Genomic DNA, 20,398 nt, shown 5'->3' on the forward strand with positions numbered 1-20,398 from the left:
TTTTAAACATTTATTTTAAATACCTCACTAGATATGAGTATTTTTAAACGAGTGCCCATCCAATAAATTTTTCTCGCTCGGCCACTACCTCCACATCAGATTTGTAGATTTCAAATCCCGAGTAATCAAACGCCTCGTTAGGGAAAACAATAATGGCTCTTGAATTTAGCTTTGTTGTTGGGAGAGTGACTAAGTCTCATGTTTCCAATTTAACGCTAGAACATGATAGAAGCGTCAAAGTTGAAAATAAATGAGGTCGTTTTCTTGCCCCCCTTTGCTTTGCGTGTGGTTGCAGCAGCTGGTAGAGACTTCCTTTCTTTTTCTGAAAAGGTACATTGACCATTTGGACGCTTCCCTTTGATCCACTTCCAATGAGTTCATGCTTAGAAAAGCTAGTGCATGTGTGCGTGTTCCCCAACTGCGGAAAAGAATCCAAGGCAATTTTGCTTTCCTAAGAGGTCTCTCATGTTACGGACGTCAATCGGACCGAGTTATATGTAATAATTCAAATATCATTTGATGTTAGATTATAATCCAAAATATAACTTCTTTGGATCCAAGGAAAAAAATTAGATCATTAGATTTTGAATTCCGTGTAAAATTTTCTCACCAAATCTGTCTGTCTCTCATATTAGGGATGTCAATCGGACCGAGTTATATGTAATAATTCAAATATAATTCGATGTTAGTTTATAAACCAAAATATAACTTCTTTGGGCCCAAGGAAAAAAAAAAATAGATCATTAGATTTTGAATTCCGTGTAAAATTTTCTTACCAAATCTGATGGACATCGGATTAAAGGCAAACATTCAAACATGAGGGAGTATTTTGTACGTAGAGTTTGAATCCAACCGCATCAAACATAGAAATAAATTTATGTATGATGCGAATCCCGGTCCATTAACATCCCCTTTTAATGCTTACTCATTATATGGCTTCGAATGGATATGAATTTCGTGTGGTCCAAATGAGAGCTGGAACTTTTGATTATTTGATCGCAATCTGGATCCAAATAGAAACGAGATTGGGTAACGTAGATATTGGATTGAGACATTAGGCATGCTTGTTGTTGTGAGATCCAGTTTACAAAGAGTAGGGATACAATTGGGTTGGATCTAACTCTCACTGAGACTGACATCAACTGACATTCTGTTTTGGCAGAGGATTTGAATGTGATTAACCAAACTTGAACAAGAAAATCCAGAGGTAGAACTAGTAAATTTGTCTACATGGGCCGTTGAGATTTGGATTGGACTTAGTTTTAAACAAGTATCCTATATCCGAGGCCCCTATATTACGAAAGTCAGCCATATTTGGTTTAAATTTTGGATTTGGATCTGGTTGTGAATTCAAATATCAGATTTATGTCTACTTCAATTTGTAAAATCAGATTTCAGATTTGAATTCAGATATGACTGTCACTCGTTCCGAACGCTGGACTACTAGAGCGACTCAAATCCATAAGTTTGTAGAAGGATACATTGAAATTCTATGAGAAAAATTCAATGTTCTGGCCCCTCGAAGATTTCAATCCCTGAAAGACCATAGATCTTAATTGGCCCACTAAATTTAATTGGTGTGTCGAATTTGGAAGATTTCTGTATCAATCGTATAAATTTACCTCTCCGGTCTCATCCGCAAACTCAAGATCGAAAACACAATCCGAATCTAACTAAATCGGTCGGATGGCCTTAAGGATTTGTTTTATACATAAAGAGAGAGACAATCAACTCCTCCGGTGATATTAACACTCCAAATCAGAAGCTTGCCGATATAAGAACTGAGTTGGGACTTCAAAATAAAAGTAATATCAAACTTTTAGAAAGGAGCTCATAACTTTGTTGGTAGAATAAAACTACACTCAAATCAGATGGCTGCCGTATGTTATTATATGTCTAAATTTTTTTTTAAAAAAAAAAAAATCACTAAAGCTTTTTATCTATGGGAGAATTTTATGTTCCTAAAAAATCCCCAAAAAAAAAAGTCATTAAAACTTTTTTTCTATAAGGGGCATTAGTTCATTAAGACTTTCCATTCACATGACATGAGCATTATCAATGGTTTATGGTGTTTTTAATAAACATCGGTTTCAGAAACATTTTTTTTTTTTTAATCATCCGACAAAATCAAACAACCCTCGTTGATTTCAATTTTAATCTCTGGTATTGTCTATAATCATTGTGATTAAATTAAAAAAATTCAAAAATGAACGTGTTTTTAACTCTTCAAAGGTAGAAAAAGGAAAGTTGGAGACGAAATAAAATTAGGGGTAAATGAAAATAAAAGATTGTTTCAGGGGGCCCTAGCGAGTGGGAAGCCCAAAGCCCAAAAGGCTCCAAAGGGAGAGCTCGTTCTGTCGCAGTCCATCGCCTGAATCTCGATCGATGAGAAATGCTGGCCGTCCGATCGAGATCCGAGGCTTTCCGTTGGTCGGCGTGTGGGCCCGAGGACGCCTCCAACCGCCCGCGGCCATCGAACGGCGCGAGAAGAAACCTGGCGCTGACGCCAGCCGTCGATTTTCTTGCTGACGTGTCGGTGGGCCCGTGGCGGACCAGACTACGTCCGACGTGGGAGACACGTAGGACGCAGCTGTCTGATGTTCTCGCGGGCCCACTGCCGCATCGGTGGATCCGACGGTTGGAGACGCTAGGGCGTTGGAAGACGTGGGGTCTCCACCGTCGATCGACGAGGTGACGTCTGCCGAGGGTTCGGCGGGTATAAAAGGCGGGGGAAGGAAGGGTTGTGGGGAGAAGGGAGGGCTCGCTCTGTCTTCTCGGAAGAGCGAGCGGGGAGAAGAGTGAAGAAATCCCGTGAATGTGTGAGTGAGAGGAGCACCGTCGATCTCCTTGCCCGGAAGATTCTCTGACCGTCGATCTTACGCCATTCTTCTGCAGAAGCTTCTTCTTCTTCTCTCTCTCTCTCTCTCTCTCTTTCTTTCTTTCTGGAAGATCCTTTGGACGGCAGGGATTTCCTGTGAACAATCGGGCGATGGTTGTCCGCCGGACGGCTGTTTTCCTTTGTAGGTATTCTAATAATCTCTCTCTCTCTCTTTCTCTTCTTCTTCTTCTTCTTCTTCTTCTTCTTCCTTGTCCGGCTTAATTTGTTTTCGAGTCGGAGAGATCTCCGATTTTTCCTCGTTTTGCCTTCCGTCTCTTTCTTTTCCTTTGATTTTTTTGCAGTCGGAGGCGAAGGAGCGATGTCAGATTGTCAGCTTTCGGTTTATTCCTTTTCTTTTTCATTTCTTTTTTCTTTAGTCTTTTTCTTTCCTTTGAATTTTGTGACGGTCCGGGAAGACTTTGCATTTTAACTTCTCATTTTTATTTGAGAATTTCTGTTGTTATCATGTAAAATCGTTCATTTGTTGTTAGGAGTTCTTGTGATCTAGATATAAGTTTTTACCCATGACCGTCTTTATTATTTTTACATCCCTTCTGTAGGAGAGTTTTGATTTCTTTCGTATTATCTGTGGAAGTTTCGACCTCTCGGAGGCACGCCTATTTCAAGTTTGACGCTTTTTCTGTTGGCGGTAGGGGAAAAGATTTTGAAGTGCCTAATGTCCTGCCTCTGAATAGAAAGAAACGAAGAAGCAATGCCTGTAAGGGTCGACCTCATGATATGACCTCTCGTTGATGATGATAGTTCTCCCTCTTACGACCACCACCCCCCCCCCCCCCTTTTTTTTACTTTCTTTTTTCTGTGAACGAACTGTCAATCGTCATTGATCTTTCTGTCTTCAACAATCAGATTTTGGTAGGACGGTGGTGACGACGATCTCTTTTTTATTTTCCCATTATTGTTTTACCTTTGTTTGTTCTAGCTGAGGCCCAAATTTTGAGATAGCACATTACATATGTTATTCTTGGGGGTAGTTTAGTGCAAAAGAGAGGGGAAAAAGCAATGAATCTACGTTACTTAGGCGGGGAAAGGCACGGAATTTGTCTATTTATTAGAATTATTTAGCCGAGCGCTGGGGGTTCTGATTGCTGTCGTATTTTCTTTTCTTTCTTGGTGTTCGAAAAAAGCATAGGCCTTGAAGATCGAGGAGGCGGAAGAGGAGGCGTCGCAGTCCAGGATGCAGCCGGCGACGAAGAAGAGGAGGATGTCCTGTTCGGCGTATCTGCTTCTACGCCTTTATGGACATCGGTGAAGAGAGGGAACAAGAGGAAAAGGAATGGACAAGCGTGGAAACGCAGCCAAGTATCCTCTGAGGCGACGGCTTTCTGCGACATCTGGATCCAAAATTGTCTCCGGTATGTTGAGAGAGAGAGAGGGAGGGAACGAGTATAAAAAAAAGTGGAGAAAAAGAAGGGGACATATGTTGGATTCCTCTTCATCTTCTCTCTGTTCCACCCTCTTTTAATTGTCTTCGCTTCTCTCTTCTACACCATCTCTCACACACTCCCACCCCTCCTCTCTCTCTCTCTGGTGCGCTTGACGACGCTTTTCACGGAATTCACTGTAAAAAAACTCAAGAGTCATGACGGCTTCCCTGGGTTTTGTTGGTGGAACATGGGGTTTTGTTGGTGGAAAAAGGGGAGAGAGTCAAGTCAGGAGAAGGTTAGAACTTCAAGGGAATCCCTGGTTTTGTGGGGCCGCTTATCGTTTGACGGAAACTATCCGCCTCTTCTTACTTAGAGCTCCTCTCTCTAAGACCAGCCTCAGGATCCCGGAGGAAAGGGAGGTGCATGTAAATGACGGATGCATCCCTTTGGATTTGTACTGTAGATGGAGAACGCCCCCTCAGAGTTGGGACTGAACAGGAAGCTTGGAAAAGGGTAAAAAAAGTGAAAGAAAATGAAGAAGGTGAAAACGCAGGATGGTGTGAGAGAAATGAATTCTTGTGTCGGTTAGTTAATGAAATGCGAGTATTCCTTCTTTGGTCCTCGTATCATCTTGTGGGCAGTGTTTTACGACACGCGCTTTTCTGGTTGATTGGTTTGTAAATTGAGCGAATTTTGGCTTCACTTCCCCCACCCTTTCTGCCATAATTTCTCCAGATTTGAGATGGTGGGCCATAAACGCCACTTTGGGGTTAAGAATCGATCATGACATGCCTGGAACCTTTAGGGTTGACAGTTGTCTTCTTTTTTTCTTTTTTGTTGGATTAGTGTATACATTTTCACCGCCTGTGCATCTACGTCAAGCCAGATGGGGGCAGGGGCACAATCCCTTCTCCTCCTTAGTAGGTGGTAAAAAATGGCCTTGAGAACGCAGTTGAGGGTAGTCTTGTAAAAGGGTCTATGCGTCCCCAGCCAAAGAAAAAAAAAAGACAGAAAAATAAAACACCCTGTCGTATTTCTCGCCGAGCGAACTTGCGATAGACTGCAGATATTGCGTGACTCTTCGTTATCTCTTTATTTGCCTCTTTTTCTGTCCTTTACATTCTGCTTTCTCTCTCCCTATCTGCCATATACTACACGGAGCTAGCCTTCTTGTCTTGCTTCTTTCGCTGCCGTCCTTTTTGTCGTTGGTTATCTTATTTATTGCTCCTTTTCGTAGTCTACAATGGAGGAGGGGCCGTAGATTTTGCAGACCGGGAGAAGAAACCCAGAAGGTGGCAGGAGGAAGAGGTGGTGGTGGTGGAGGGGGCAGAAAGAAAGAAAGAGGCGTCTTATGCTCATAGAGCCGGCGGGTCTAGCCCTGACGTCGACACGGAGGAGAAGATTGTCGCCAGTGACATGGTCGATGTTTCTGAGGGAGAAGAGGCCACCCGGCAACCCAAGAGGGTGGCCAAGATCCATAATCATGGAAAGGTCAGTTCGGTCTTTTCCTTATTTCTCGCTCTTTTATGTTCTGGAGGTGCTCCATCACTAGGCATTTGTTTTTTCCGGGAATTCTGGCGAGCCCCGGATGCTTATTTATCAGGATTTTACTTGCTCTGCAATTTTTTCCTTTTGTTTATGTCTGATACAACTTTTGGACTTGTTGGTCTTTGAGGTACTTGTTCATCATTCTTGGTTTTCGTGTTTATGCTTAGGCATTGGACGACTGTAATACGGTTGATCCCGCTACGGTGCCTCGGAAGTTGCGGTCTGGTAAGTATTGATTTTACGGACGTGATGAAGCAGCTCTTCCCTTCCCCCTTCTCTCTTTCATTGGTGAACCAACGTGGTGAGTCGAGTCTCGAGAGCAATGGCTGCTTCCTTAGTCTGTTGTCGTCCAGGAGCATGATAGGAGCGAACCTGTTGTTTTTCCAGTTAACGGGAAGTGTTGTATTCTACTGAGATCTTGATGATATGGATGTCACAGAGGTCCATGTAGTGTCTATAACGTTCTTCCACGCACTCGTCACGTGAATTGGTGGCAAGCCTCGCGCCGTTCTTTGACAAAAAAATGGCTGAAAAGGAAAAAGATAAAGAAAAAGGAATGACGAATAAGTCTGGTGTCTGTGACGATAATACCCTTGAAATAGCCTTTTTCTTTCAACTAAAAGATTCTAAAGCTGTTTCCAGTCCTTGTGTGGGCCTGCTGTGAGACAAAAGCTGGGAAGGTCTGTTATTCCGTTGGAATAGTTTCCTTGTTTCTTATGCATAAAATAAATTCATTTCATAGCGTTCTTTGGAAGTCTTTGCTCAAGTATGACACTGCGACTCTAACGGGTTCCTACACCACCAATTCTATTTCACATCTGGGAGAAACAATTTATTGGAGATAACCGTTGGAACCTGTGATTGTTTGGGATTCATCACGGGTGATAGCGTGTCAAGAAGGCGTGTTATGGTACTATTTTTTTGTTGAGTGGATATTTATTTATATAAATAGTTGAGTTATGTGCATTGTGGTAAATTGAATGCAGCTATGAACAAGCGCAATCGTGAATCTATTTCCCCACCATTGCCGGAATCAAAGAAATGCAATGGCTCCAGTGGAAGTAGATTGACACCCATGGGATATTCAAATGGCATAAAGAAATCTAGACAGAGCCTGGTCGGTATGACTGGCTTACCTCTTATGTCTTGATTGGATATATAGCTATATTTTGATGGTCTGGATATGATATTGTTGCTTTCAGAAGCAGGCCAATGCAATGGACAGATCCCCAAGGACAACAGTTCCCATAGCGGTAACAAAAACTGAAGAAGAAGTGGCAGAAGCTCTGTATGACTTGTCAAGAATGTTTACTGGTAGTCCTGTTAGAAGCAAAACTGCAGAGACAGAAATTGAAGAAACAAAACCATTGCCTTCGCCAGAGGAGAGACCTAATAGATTGCCTCTTGATTCTGCTGCTGAAGGTTGGATTGACTTATCAATAATGTGCTCTGTATTTTATTTTTCCTTATTTTAAATGAAGATTCCACGAGCTAATCTTGGAAAAATGTGTGTGTATATATCTATATATTATACAGATGCTAAGAAGAGGGAACAGGAGATGGTTGATGCGTCTACTGATGATGTATTGAGAAATCCTGTTGACGTTAAAACTTCTGCAGATCCTACTACCATTATAGCCCAACCTCGTGCTGCTATCCCTCTCCCTGAAAAGCTTGATCTAGAGTCCCATGTTCAGTTGGATCCACATAACAATACTCAGTTCGAGAAAAAATCATCAGCGCTACCATTAACTGATGTTTCCAATGTACCGGTGCCTCCACGTGGTGACTCTGAGAAAGGGTGGGTGTCTGGGTGATTTGTATGTTTCTGGCTACAGAAGAAATTGGATCTCTGCCTAATATATTCCTTCTATCATAATGTGTCCCTGTTGTTTCAGATTGATACAACCTCCCATGTCTGATTTGCTTCCACCAGATCAAGCCGAGAAAGGACCTCTGCAGGTAAGCATTCTGTAATTACCGTAAAACACTGCCTACTGCGCATGCTTCGCCTGCATATCTTTTTCCATTTAATTTCTTTGATTTTCTGCAGTCTGAAATCTTCGTTGTGAAAAGGTTGGAGCCTTCTGAAAACCTTGAGACATGTGCATCCCTTGGGAGCATGCCAGGTTAGAAAATGTAGATGGACATGGAATCTTCTGAATTTTCTGGCATTGTGCAGCATTGTGTTGGGTTCCTCTTATTGTCCCTTTTATGATAATGTTTCACTTTTAGGAGTTGCTCCTCCACTTTCAAGCCACAACATGAACTACGGTTCATACACTGATTTGGATTTATCAGGGTACCTCCCAGCTTTTCTCGTCGTTTTTGTTCTCCTCCCCACCCACACCCACCACCCTCCCACCCCCGCCCACCACCCCCACCAAGTCACATTTCGTTTGTGTTTCACTTGCATATATTTTGTTCTCAGACTGTCTTCAACGAAGACCACGGCATTGGGAGGTTCAAAATCTGCTGTTTCTACTGGAAAGGTAATTACTGCTATAGTTCTCTATGCTTGCTGGCACTTTACTGTTCCTTATTTTGTTTGTTCCTGTAATATTTTGTGCTTTATATTTTTTGTTGTTTGATTTGAAATTCTTAGGCAAGAATGGCCGAGTTTGATTTCGTTGGGATTCTTTCCTTTTGCAGTGTCCAGATTCTGCAAAGCAGACATGGAAACGATGTGCTATTCATGTGCATCTATGCCACTTTATACGTTGCCACCAAAATGATAGCAAGCTTCCCACGTGGGCGGTTCTCTCTTGGCAACAACCATCAAGGGTAAACGGGGATACCCAGAAAACTGGTACCAACTCTGTTTATAATCACAGCATCTCGTCCAGCCCAACAGCACATTCTACTGTCGAAAGGAATCCAAAGAGCGGGTGCTCCCAACTGATTCAAGGGAAAATACCAGCTTTCGATGGGGTACAGTCTGGGGAAACACAGGTAACTTTTGGGGGGTTTGTTCTCTTTTTCTTTTTTCCGGTTTGTCTTTCCTGTCTGTTACTTGTTTCGTGATTGTGAACCTGCCCTTGGTATCTGAAATTTCTGGTCGTCACAGGGTATCGACTTTTTGTCACTATCTCCAAGTGCTAGTGATGGAGCTAAATTAAGGAGACTAAACTCTGGCGCAGTAGAGTCCACCCTGCCTGCCCCTTCTTCCTTCTTGAGTTCTGTCCAGCACCGGTCGCCCTTCTCCATCCAACCTGCACAGCTCCACACGGGGTACACAGACCAGCAACTAGCAGCAACTGCTTCCCAGCAGGTATGCACACATTTTTTTATGGCTCTCCGAATAGTTTATGGCCTACATATTTGTCATGTCTATCACCAGATGTCTCATAAAATTCTGCGTTTGATACCTTCCTCTTGACCGAAAGCAGATCAATTACTAGATATTTGTGAACATTGTAATGAATAGGCAATAGTCAGTCATGTGTCCAAGATGCTGATATTGTATTACTCTGTCATCAGAAATTGTCTTGGCAAAAGTTTTCTGGACAGTTGGGTTCATATGCTAGACTTGCTAGTGCAAGCCCCCTGAGTTGTCGGGCTCGCTAAGATTGAAATTGTTGCAAATGGGATGTGAATGCTCTTGCTGAAAGTAACAATGGCACCTTGTGTAGATGCAGGTTCAGTTTCAGGTACAGTTGCCTCAGTATATTGCTAATCCGTTCCTCAACCCTCATTTCGCGGCTACTGCAGCGACTACTCCGGCGGGGAAGCAGCAACAACAGCAGCAGCAGCAACTTTGGGTGTCGCAAATGGCACAATACCATCAAGCTGCTCAATTTCCAAAGTGGTCAAATGGAAGGAACGACGTGGCTTCTCTCCTCCCCAGCAGCCAGCCTCTGTCTTTGCTGGACCCATTGAGCAACACATTTGCTCAAAGCCAACAGCTTTTTCCCTTGACTTCAGCCCGGAACAAGAACCAGCAGCCCCCGCCACAGCGACAGCAAATTTTCCGGTCGGAGGGTCCATCCCAACTGCAGCTTCTGAGCAATGGTGATCGTAAGTGAAATCTGCATCCATACAAAATTACAAACTAATGGGACATGCTGTTACCTGAAATCAATTTTGACACTGCGACGTCTGCCTAGTCAAAGCATCTATCATGGAGGTTGATTCTCTTGATCTCTGGATGAGGACGTCACAGAGCGTTCCGTTCGGATCACTTGGATGGCAAATTCTAAAGATCGGACGGGGAGAACGGGCAAGTTGATGTTTATTCGCTCGAGAAGTATTAAAAGGCACCAAAGCATATGCTGGAGCGGCAGGGCAGATGTATGGAAATGAATCGTGTAGAAATCAGCCCTCGTCAACAATGTATATTCCATTTCATGCTTAGTCTCAGAATGTTATCACGTTCTGCGGCTTTAGGAGCTTATGTGGAAGTCGTCAGTGGTGGAGTCGGAGATTAAAAATTTCTTGTGCAGTGGCATTACTTCAAAAACCTTAACGTCGAATGCATAATGAAATGATTGAGGGCACTATGCACATTAATGAGGCGCACCAAGTTCCAATATATAAATAAATAAACGATTGAAGATCATCCATATGAAACAAAAAAAAATTTAGGGACAATGTGGGCACCTGCCTGCACAAGGTCACGTGCATGTGGCTCCACCACTGGGGTTGTCTTGCGCCTTTCAGCCATCCTCTTCAATATAATCAACAGCTTTATCATCAAGATGCTACCAAAATACGGCTCAACTTTTCAAGGAGTGACGGAATAGGACATGGGTTGAAATTTCTCCAATTAACTTCATGGATTGCCCTTTACTTGAACCTACAAAAGGGAAAAAGGTTCAAACATAAGATTGTTTTACGCGTGAAAAATAATAATTTCTCTAACTTTTCCCTTTTTCTTTAACGCTAAATGTCCGATAGGGCGTATCATTAAAGATGCTATTTTTTTCATTGTCCTACCTTTACCTTTTATGCGTGCTTCTGTTGCCGGCATCTGATTCAGTGAGCTTGACTTTGTTAGCCGAGTAAGAGATGGAAAGGTTTAAATAGAAGATATAGGCGGATTGAGTGTGAGCCCTCAAAGGTCCCTTCGCCATGGGAGCGACTCCATACTGAGACTACCGAATGGAACATCAGCTTCTTGAATCTTGATGGTTTGAGATGTCTCTAAAACACATTTTTTAGGCGGACTAGGATGCCTGCAGGAAAATGGGACCGACATTTGTGTTCCATTTCAGTTCGCTTGCAACATAGCCCGTCATTCGCACACCTCGATAGACCTTGGAAACTGAAAATGTCGGGAGGGGAAGAAACAGCTTTGTTCCTTACCCCTTGATGTCCACCTATGGAAAGTTAAAAACATCGTCCTTTCCACATTTGAAAAAGAAAAAGAAAACGTGGGCAGGCTGGGATAAAAATCAAAGGCCTGCAGTTACATAATAATAGAAACATTGTGAAGCAAGGGAGGTGAATCTATGGCAGCCTTCCGACAAGGCAAGTGAACAGAAATCAACAAGATCACAGCCAAGAGAGACAGGAGAATGCGTTGGTGAAGGAACCGATGAGTTTCGATCGCCGTCCGTGGCGCGCATCGACGTGTGCTGTTGTCGAGCATAGCAGGATCTTGAAGGAGGGCGGCCGGAAATACAGATGCACATTCAGAGCTCAGATAGGCACTTTCCGCTTATAAAGTCCACAACCTTGATGACCGTTCGGTCCAGCGCTGCCGTTACGGCAACCAAGTTTTGCAGGAATTCCTCTGGTGTTGGCTTATCCCCATCGACGATGTCCGTTACGGCTTTCAAAAAAATACAAGGAACTGAAAAAAGATCGGCTACATATGCAACAGCAGCACCCTGAGTCGAAAAAAATAAGGTACAAAAGGGTTCTTATGCTTCAACAAGAACAGGGACAAGCTAAAAATGCCCGTAAGTTCTTAGTGTGTGTTCATAATATCTAAAGAATAACATGATAAACAAATACGTGCATGTAATGTATAAGTGGAAGAAGCTAGACAGAGTACCTCGCAGTCTATTATGATTATTTTGTCACCAAGTAACACAAGTGTGGGTGTAGATGCATCATCCTTCTGAAAAGCGTGGCCAGAACTGGGGAATGTGTGCATGCATATACATGCATTTTGAATTAGCGTATACGAACGATAGCCTGCCACAAAAAGTAACCTAACCACACCCAGTGCACGAGGAGGTAGAGTGCGGCAGCCTATTTGAAGTGCCTATGTGGCACTAGTTTTCTCTAAGCAGAGCAAGAAGTTCTGCAAACCACCAACCTGACATGCCTTCTCTAAACAAATCAAGAGTCCCACATCGCACTCTAAACAAGTGCTGCCGGTGACAGAAATGCTAGCATCTGTGGGAGATAGAATCTGATGTAGTTCCAGCGACAATCATGGGACGCTACAGTACTATTCAGCAACTTTTTTTATATTATTTTATGTACCGTGCGTTGAACTGGCGGAGACAAAACCCTTAAGGCAGTGGTTAAGGTTCTAGCTGGAAGAGAATATGCTTCCATGCCTTTTAAGGACAGAACCATGCCAAGGTCGGGAAATTCTTCACCTCAAGGTCCTTCATAATTCCCTTCTTACCACCTCCTCTGCCCCCTACGAGTATCCTCTAAAGGCATTTGTTCTTCTAATCAATTGACCTAAAGTACCTTCATAATTTTATTCTGCAAATTAAATGACAATAATACTTTAACCATTTTCAAACATTTCCACTGCTCTCCAGGATGCCTTCAGCATCTCCATCGGTCGAATCCAACCAATACCATGTGTCCAAATCTTTTAAATTGATCCTAGTGTTGGTTTACCACAAGCTTGAAACATTAATAACAGTAAGAGAAGATGCTAGCTAGATGGTGCAGTTTTTGCACCTGTAGAGCCTAAGTCCCAAAGGATCATGACGAGTGCAAGTTTGTGTTCAACGAGGAATTGCAAGAACAGTGAACTAAGAGGATTACTAAAAGATGTTCGACGGTAACTTGGTGATGGCCCAAAATAAGCACGTGCTACCAATGAAGAATGTCGTAAGTATTCGGAAAGAGCTGTCTGATTAAGAGGTTTGATTTCTGACATTAAACTAACCTCCATATCTTTGATCGTAGCATCGTTGGCAAGAATTGCCGCTTCATCGTATGTTGACATGTCCAATGAATCCCCGGTTGACAACTTGCCAGACTGAAAAGCACGGATGACATGAACATCTGTTCAGATGAGCTCCCTCAGAAGTAACAAATAGGTCTAAAAGCTAAGCATGATTAGTTCACACAGTGGCTCGCCTCCAAGTTGTCAAAAATTCGTCATTTTATTCAAAAACACGAAAATATTGGGAAAATAGTGATATTTGAATCACCAAAAATGAAAAGATCGCTCTTTTGTCATGTCCATTCCCTTTTCAAGAAAAAGTATTTAAAACATATTTTTATGCTTCTTTTCAGATTTCAACAACTTTTAATTTTGATCAATATTTTTACAAGCTTAAGCATAATATTCACAAATACTGGATCATTCTCGAAATATGGGAGCCAAGCTTAAGCATAATATTCACAAATGAGAATCTTTGTGGAACCTATCATTTGTTCTGCTGCATAACTGGGTGTCACATGTAATGATTTTAATCTTTTTGCACTATGCTCTGCCTTCTTTTTCTCTTCATCTGATTTTTTTTTTTCTGCTGTTACAGCTACAGCCTACAACATCCAACGTTAGCCTGATTCTAATATATCTGAGTAGCGAGCTTAAAAAATTGTGATGTCAAGCAACTAAGATGAAGCCAAAGCTATAACCTAATTAGATAAACCAACACGTCAGCAAAAACTCTCACCTTCAGGTCAAACTCCTTTAAAAGATTTGGGGTAGAAAATGTTTTACGTGCTCCAATCCCGTATTGGTCGAAAACCTGAAATATGAGGTTAGTATTTGCAAATTTTATGTAAACACATTAGCTCATGAAGCAACAAATAGCTCATTCATGGGAACATGCTATTATAAATCAATCTTACACAACAGACCTAAACGAAGCACAGCAAACAATCAGAAGATTCAGAACACCATATCTTGCAATGTTGGAGAAAAGCAGCACAAATATTAGAAATTAGCAAGTAATAGCGGTCATGCATTGCAAACCATAAATTTGAGCTCTGAAAACCTAGTATCAAACCAGGCCAGTCTATCATAGTTGGCAAACTCGTCGAGCTGACTCGGAAATCAACCGAATCAGTTCGGATCGCCAAGGAATCCAGCCGCAAGTCAAGGTTGGGCCGGCTCGCCCTTGTCTCGGTCTCACTCGCCCCTGACTTGCTCGATCCAGCTGTGCTGATTTACATTATAGTTACTTGAATATTCGACCAAATCGACAAGTCAACTCGCTGACTCAGTGACCTGGTCATTTGCCGATTTGAGTCTGAGTCATGGGTTTGCCAACTATGCAGTTTACAGCACTTCTTTATAGAGAACACAACAATCACATATTTGTTCTCTGCCTTCAAAATCATGACTCGAATTGATCCTCCCGAAGGCCCTGCAGTATTATCAAGAGAATCCTGCATGCCAGTTCCACATCCTTGACAGCCGTAGCTTCACATGATCCTCCCATACGGTAAACTAGTACACTTGATGGGCCAAACTAGAACTAGAAAAAGGTGAAAGCGTACCAAACTCCTATCTAAATTTTTCCTTCTTTTCTTTAGACAGTTCACCAGAAATATCCAGACTTGCTAAAAGGAAACCCTTCTTTTAAATTCTCCAATGCTAATGACCATTTTCCTAAAAATATTTGCTCCCTTATGAGCCCCATGGTTCATAATCGTTGAAGGCGATGCACCCGACCGAATGCTCAAGGAGGCTAAGTAGGAATTTGACAAAGAAATAATCTTTTACCCTTCTTTTTAAACAATATGATTCTTCTCTTGCTCCATAATTGTTACTAAGACCATCAACTTAAAAACTGTCCACCATTCACAGTACAACATAGAAATATTATTCGGGAACTTACAGGAATAGGAATCCTCCTATCATGGAATGCCACATCAGTAGCAATAAAGACATCCCCAATATTTGCTCCTTTGGCCTGAAAAGGATAAAGGAAAATGAAAGCTAAGGCAGTGAAATGAAGCCTATTCAATAATGTGCGAGCGACAATAAGTGATATCAAGTTACATTTTACAATATACAACCAAGACTTGAGAATAAATTTATGGTCAGCATAATGCAGTAAAATCCATGCGAGTTGCTATTCAAAGCATCAGGGCAAGTGATGGATCATGGATGTCTTGTTTTTGTTTTTAGTTTTTCCTTTTTTGCCTTGCTAGCTATTTTTTGTTTAACCAAACTTATCGCCTTGCAGTATCTTCTAAATTCCAATCACTACTGTCTTTGTTTTCTGCGCTGCCAAAAATCACGTTATACCAATGCCGCCAGCTTGACACTGTTACAAAAATATCCTACTTAAATGATCACATGGGAAATCTGTTCTGAAAAACTTTGACTTTACAGCTTTATATAAGTAATAAATAAAAATAATTACACTTCTCCAGAGTCACGAAATTTAGAATCTTTAGTTGAAAACTGTCATAAGCAAGGATTTAAATCACATAATAATCCTCCCAACTTCCCAAGGAATTAAACTATGAAAGGGTGAACCCTATCTTTCTGATATTTGATATATCAGCTAAAGAGACAGTAATACATTTTAAATAAGTATATAGATAATTTTTAGCCAAAACTTCTCTTGTCACATGCCTGTATGGGCAGATAGCTGTATGCAAGGAAAGCAAAATCATGAACGGAAAGTACATCTACTAAATTGTCGGGACTGTGCAGAGCAAATTAGATAAATGGTCAACAGAATACGGAGACACATACTTTAAAGCCACCAGCAGTGCCTGCATTGATGATGAGGTCAGGATTCAAGGCCTGGAAAGATGCGTATGTCACTAGAGAGGCAGAAACTGTACCAACGCTATCAACCCCTAGAAAAAGAAGAAAGTGATGCCTGTAATCAGCTACTAAATGTCCAAAATCAAGTCAAACACATAACAAGAAATATACGTCAAATAATGTGTTCTTGCTGTATCTAGTATCAGCAATTACAAAAGCCTTTAATAAGAGGATTCCAAATCTGAGGTATGGAACAATCAAAGATCTTCTCAACCAAGTGTTGTTTGATGCTTTATTGAACAGATAGAAAACCTTTTGCAGCTGAAGTTTCGTGGGAGATCAAGCCACGTAAAACTTCAAAGTAAACAATCTGACTGACAAATAAAATCAGAATGGCTTGTTTATTTATAATTTTTTCCTTCTGATCAAATGGTCTGAACATAAAATCATGAGTGCAAATCACACTATTTTTGCCGAAATGTGTCACTGATTTTTGAAGCTCCTAAAAATCTGATTAACACAATTGGTTCAGAATATATTTTAACTAAATAAACCACCCGTACCACGCCTTCATGATTTACCAAAGAAGGGAAGGAAAATATGAAAAATAGTGTATCATTTCTTCCGCTAGGGAGTAAAATTAGTTTAGTTCCATGTACAGCTACTGATGCTTTTAAGTTTTGAAATACATCAGTTGTCTTATGAAGACAAGAACGACCTTTTCACTTTTTGAAAGGAAAGTTGTAAATGCACCTTTTTACTTTTGGAAAGATGCAATCAACTTCCCTTTTCTGCCAGTGTCAAAACTCTAAAACTACCCAAATATGCAGTTCTAACAAATTCCATTTCTTTCAGGGGTACATTTTTCATCATAGCTAATATTTGACATAAATAACTTAACGCAAGAAATGTGCAAGGTGACAGAATTATCTCAGAAAGACCGGCAACCTTTTTTGCTCTATCCTTTTGGCTTTTGGGAATTGGGTTAGCCTCTCTTGTACTCCTTTACCTATTGGAGTTTAAGTCGGGGCTCCTGTCCGACTGGGTAATGTTCTTGTATTTGATTTGTCCTAGCCTCCTAGGAAAGTCTTAAGGTTGGTCCAAGGTGACTCCTTCCTTAGTAAGGGCATGTTTGGTTGCCTCAGATCTAAGATCCAAGGCAATTTTATATCCTCAAGAGCTTCTCAAATTCCTCGTTTGAGAAGCCCCCATTAACTGACTTTTGGATTTCTCTCTCTCCTTGGCAGCAAGCGGTTGACCACGAAGGCCACCTAGAAATTTGCTCTCGTGACTGGAGGAGTCAAGAGGCCTCACAGCCTCAGGTCCGAACTGTCAACCTAAGGAAAACCTGAAAATACCAGAAGAGGACCAAATTCCTCATCCAGAAGCTACTTGATCCAGTGTCTCATCCATGAGACTTCCTAATGGATCTAAAAGTTCAAAGCAGTGCTATCACGGCACTCCAAGAGGTGTGGAGGCTTACCTTGTCAGACTATTTGAGGACACAAATCATTAGCTCTATCCATGCTAAGAGGGTGATGATGTCCAAGGATATCCAATTGGCTAGGCGCATTGGGCAGGAGTATGCTGGATCATGTAGAAGCATGTTGGTGCCCAATGAAGTTTAGTTTAACTAGGGTTCCCCATTTTTTCTTTCTCTTTCTGGTTTGGGGTTGGAAATGGTTGTTTTCACTAGTTGAAGTTTGGCAAGACTGCCGCTGTTAACATGGTGGGAGACTATGGAATCACCCGCCATGGCTTATCACTCTTCCCCACCCACCCCCACCACACCCCCCCCCCCTCCCCTTCTTCCCAAAAAGATGCACCTCAGATCCATGGATTTCAACTCCTTCACAGATATCTAATCTATAGACTTCAAATCAGGCGTTTGTTGTGCCTTCAGGTCTCCCATCAGATCCAACTTTGCTATGAGATCTAAGGTTAACAAATGACCCCTAAACACGTTCTTTGAAAAGGTTGATCACCTCAGGAAAGATTCTTTCACAACTTACTCGTTCATAATATCTAAAAGAGAAATGCTTTTCCTCCACAAAGATGAATAAACTAATCTAGCATAATACATAAGGTACAAATGCAAAAAAATTTACCAAAAAGACTGTCTTTCCCTGGCCAAATTAAATTTATTTGCAGATCCTTATAAGAACCAACATATCTAACCCATGGAACTCCTTGTGGAAACCTGCAATACAGTTGAAGGGAAGGAAATTTTGTTAGACCAAAATACTTCCAACTAATAGGAAGAAGAAAAAGACAAACATCAGTTTCTAATACCATAGACATAAGCAAATTCATATCACTTGACACTGATCAAGTTTCTGAAAGCAGCAGAACATAGAGGAAAAATGCCTAAAAATGAAACTGAATATTAAACTTCCGAGCCAAGATCAAATGTCACCTTTACCAATTTAGAAAGGGCCACCGACTGTGCATACTTAATGACTAGCAGATAGTGTTATTCTTACATTGTTAAAACGATGTCTGAACCATCGGAATCAATGTTGAAAGATAAATTGGTAATCTTTTTCCAGATCCATAGGCAAAATGAGATTGGTTGGGCAAAGAGAATAGATAGGCCGTGTAGTCGAGCTGGTAATATGAATTTTTACATAACATACTAAAGCAGGCAGGATGATAAGCCATCTCCATAAGCTGGTTTGACCACCATATATGATATGCTAACTGCGTAAGGCATTTTGTAGAACACAGTGAACATTCTTGCTCCCTTCCCACAAATGACAGCTTGACGGTTCCAAGTTCAGTTCTGGTCCAAATTTATCATTTTTCAAAAGTCTAAATGTAAGACTGCTGTGAAAATCTTATAACAAAGAGGTGCGTCTACCGATTTAATGACATCAACAAATTTCCCAAGAAAGATGTTTTAGTAAAATGCTGCTTCTATTGCTTTAATGACTTAAAAATTTCTTGAAACTCTTTCAGAACTAATAAACTTAATATCATGATAAGTGATCGTATGATATGCTGATGCAAAGGTTCCCACAAGACAAAATAGCATACTCAAACTAGAGCCAAATTTGTGGCTATAGCTATAATGGAGAAGGTGTGAATTTCCTGTCTACTCTTAACCAGTATTCAATAGTTTCAGCTCAATGCTATAGATTACTGCAAATTTATGTTGCTTGCCAGAAAAACACAAACAATTCTTCACATACAATTGATACAGTTGTAAGATAGCAACTCTAGATTTCAGAATATCCAATAGTAGCTTACAGGAAAAACTTTAGTGACAGTAGTGAACCACGAGGTATATTTCTTCCACAAGAAGATCGAAATGCCTATTAGCCGGTTATAGTAAATGAGACAAATGAACTGAACAGGAATCATGAAGAAGAATGACGCAAAATGAAGAACTCACACAGGGTTCTTATCTTCCACAAGCTGAAGACTGTTCACAAGAGGCAGCGCTTCCGTCTGCATAGCTAATTAACGACAGAGACAAAGAGCTTTCAGTCAAGCTAAAAAAAAAATAAGGAAATCCACTGATCTGCAAAACGCAAACCCTAAAAACCAGAACTCAAAAGAACATAAACAGCAAGAAAGACGGACGCCTGAAGTCGTAGGCAAGAGCAAATAGATCGGGCGAGGAAACCGTACCGATGATGATTACGATCGTGGAGATAGGCTTCTCCTGGGTCGCCGATACGGTTTCCGAGGGAGCCATGGCCAGTCGATCGATCGGTAGATCGCTCCCGAGCGGGGGGAGATCTCGGGGGATCGCGAAAAAGAATAATCCCGAAAAAGGCGCGAGTTCAAACAGGGAAATGTTGGCGGCTCTCGATATTTCTAGGCTGGCGAAGTAGGCGATCCCGGGTCCCGAGCTTTGAAGAATGGCCGTCGAACACCAATCATAATGTCCCACGTGTCAACTAGATCTTAAATCTCCAACCGTAGTATTTCATTCCATCCTAGTCAACCGCCCCACTCAGTAGAAAAATGAAGTACTAACGTTTCACGATACTAATCGATAAGATTTTTACTTAATAATGCCTCAAACTTTTGATAAGAAATTTTGAATATATTAAACTTTTAAAAAGTTGAACTTTTCATTATAAAAAAATGTAAGAAAAAACAAAAAGAAAATATTGGGTGAGCAAAATTATAGTTGAGGCATGTCGCACACCCCACTCAGCTTGAAAAGGGTTTCGGACTATCCTCCGATAAAGGGCATTTCAATCAAATTTGCTTCAATATGTTCAAGTGGAAAAGAAAAACATTTTTTTTTTACAACGTACAAAAAAAATCTTTTCTACCTCTCTTAAGTAGGAAAAGAGATTGCAAACTCTCTGATTAAGGTTAAGTATTGTATGTTGTTCAAGTGGCTATCAAAGGAAAAAAGAAAAAGGCTTAAGCCTGCACGCAAATAAATCTTCTTCCTCGTTTTATCTGTATATGTGGGATTCCGTAAATTGAATGTGTCTCCTCGATCTACACAATCATTAAAACCAACCTGATGGGATATTTGAGTATTATGTCATTGATTTAGGTTTAAAGGCCAATAAGAAAATAAAACATGAATTGCCAACTATTTTGATGTGTACCAAAACTGATTTGTATCAGCTGCCAGAATAAGAACTTGTTCCGAGTCATACTATTTGGCTGCTGCAAGTAGATTCACGCTCAGCTAAATAAGAGGAGAAATCACCGCCGCTTTTGGGTAGAACATGAGAACTTACA

General features: G+C 41.1%; 2 protein-coding genes across 7 annotated transcripts; one reads left to right on the top strand and one right to left on the bottom strand.

Annotated features, from left to right (window-relative positions):
• Positions 1 to 2,753: 2,753 nt before the first annotated feature.
• LOC116246874 (uncharacterized) lies at positions 2,754 to 10,369 on the top strand. Of its 6 annotated transcripts, none has more exons than XM_031618778.2 (14): positions 2,754 to 3,024; positions 4,024 to 4,251; positions 5,501 to 5,754; positions 5,979 to 6,036; positions 6,798 to 6,928; positions 7,014 to 7,233; positions 7,348 to 7,612; positions 7,710 to 7,773; positions 7,865 to 7,940; positions 8,047 to 8,113; positions 8,243 to 8,303; positions 8,464 to 8,763; positions 8,879 to 9,082; positions 9,444 to 10,369. In XM_031618778.2, the coding sequence occupies exons 2-14, from the start codon at positions 4,173 to 4,175 to the stop codon at positions 9,834 to 9,836; spliced, it is 2,172 nt and encodes a 723-aa protein (XP_031474638.1). In that variant the 5' UTR covers positions 2,754 to 3,024; positions 4,024 to 4,172; the 3' UTR covers positions 9,837 to 10,369. The 6 variants fall into 6 exon arrangements, with proteins under 6 accessions (XP_031474638.1, XP_031474635.1, XP_031474639.1 ...); XM_031618775.2 differs by having other exon boundaries at positions 4,029 to 4,251; XM_031618779.2 differs by having other exon boundaries at positions 4,029 to 4,251; positions 9,450 to 10,369.
• A 712-nt stretch (positions 10,370 to 11,081) lies between these two features.
• LOC116246876 (5'-methylthioadenosine/S-adenosylhomocysteine nucleosidase-like) lies at positions 11,082 to 19,494 on the bottom strand. The gene is made up of 8 exons (XM_031618782.2): positions 19,319 to 19,494; positions 19,080 to 19,143; positions 17,794 to 17,885; positions 15,671 to 15,777; positions 14,802 to 14,876; positions 13,632 to 13,706; positions 12,893 to 12,985; positions 11,082 to 11,642 (listed from the first exon to the last, which is right to left on the bottom strand). The coding sequence occupies exons 1-8, from the start codon at positions 19,383 to 19,385 to the stop codon at positions 11,445 to 11,447; spliced, it is 771 nt and encodes a 256-aa protein (XP_031474642.1). The 5' UTR covers positions 19,386 to 19,494; the 3' UTR covers positions 11,082 to 11,444.
• Positions 19,495 to 20,398: the final 904 nt, after the last annotated feature.

Source organism: Nymphaea colorata, chromosome 2 (genome assembly GCF_008831285.2).
Source record: "Nymphaea colorata isolate Beijing-Zhang1983 chromosome 2, ASM883128v2, whole genome shotgun sequence".
In the NCBI taxonomy this organism is placed as follows: Eukaryota; Viridiplantae; Streptophyta; class Magnoliopsida; order Nymphaeales; family Nymphaeaceae; genus Nymphaea; species Nymphaea colorata.

Coding starts and splice junctions, on each gene's coding strand:
- LOC116246874 (XM_031618778.2), top strand. CDS start 4,173: ATGGACAAGCGTGGAAACGCAGCCAAGTATCCTCTGAGGCGACGGCTT. Junction 7,234..7,347: donor TCTTGATTCTGCTGCTGAAG/GTTGGATTGACT, acceptor TATATTATACAG/ATGCTAAGAAGAGGGAACAG. Junction 9,083..9,443: donor CAGCAACTGCTTCCCAGCAG/GTATGCACACAT, acceptor CACCTTGTGTAG/ATGCAGGTTCAGTTTCAGGT.
- LOC116246876 (XM_031618782.2), bottom strand. CDS start 19,385: ATGGCTCCCTCGGAAACCGTATCGGCGACCCAGGAGAAGCCTATCTCC. Junction 17,886..19,079: donor GTGGAAGATAAGAACCCTGT/GTGAGTTCTTCA, acceptor ACTGTATTGCAG/GTTTCCACAAGGAGTTCCAT. Junction 12,986..13,631: donor TAAAGGAGTTTGACCTGAAG/GTGAGAGTTTTT, acceptor CGTGCTTTTCAG/TCTGGCAAGTTGTCAACCGG.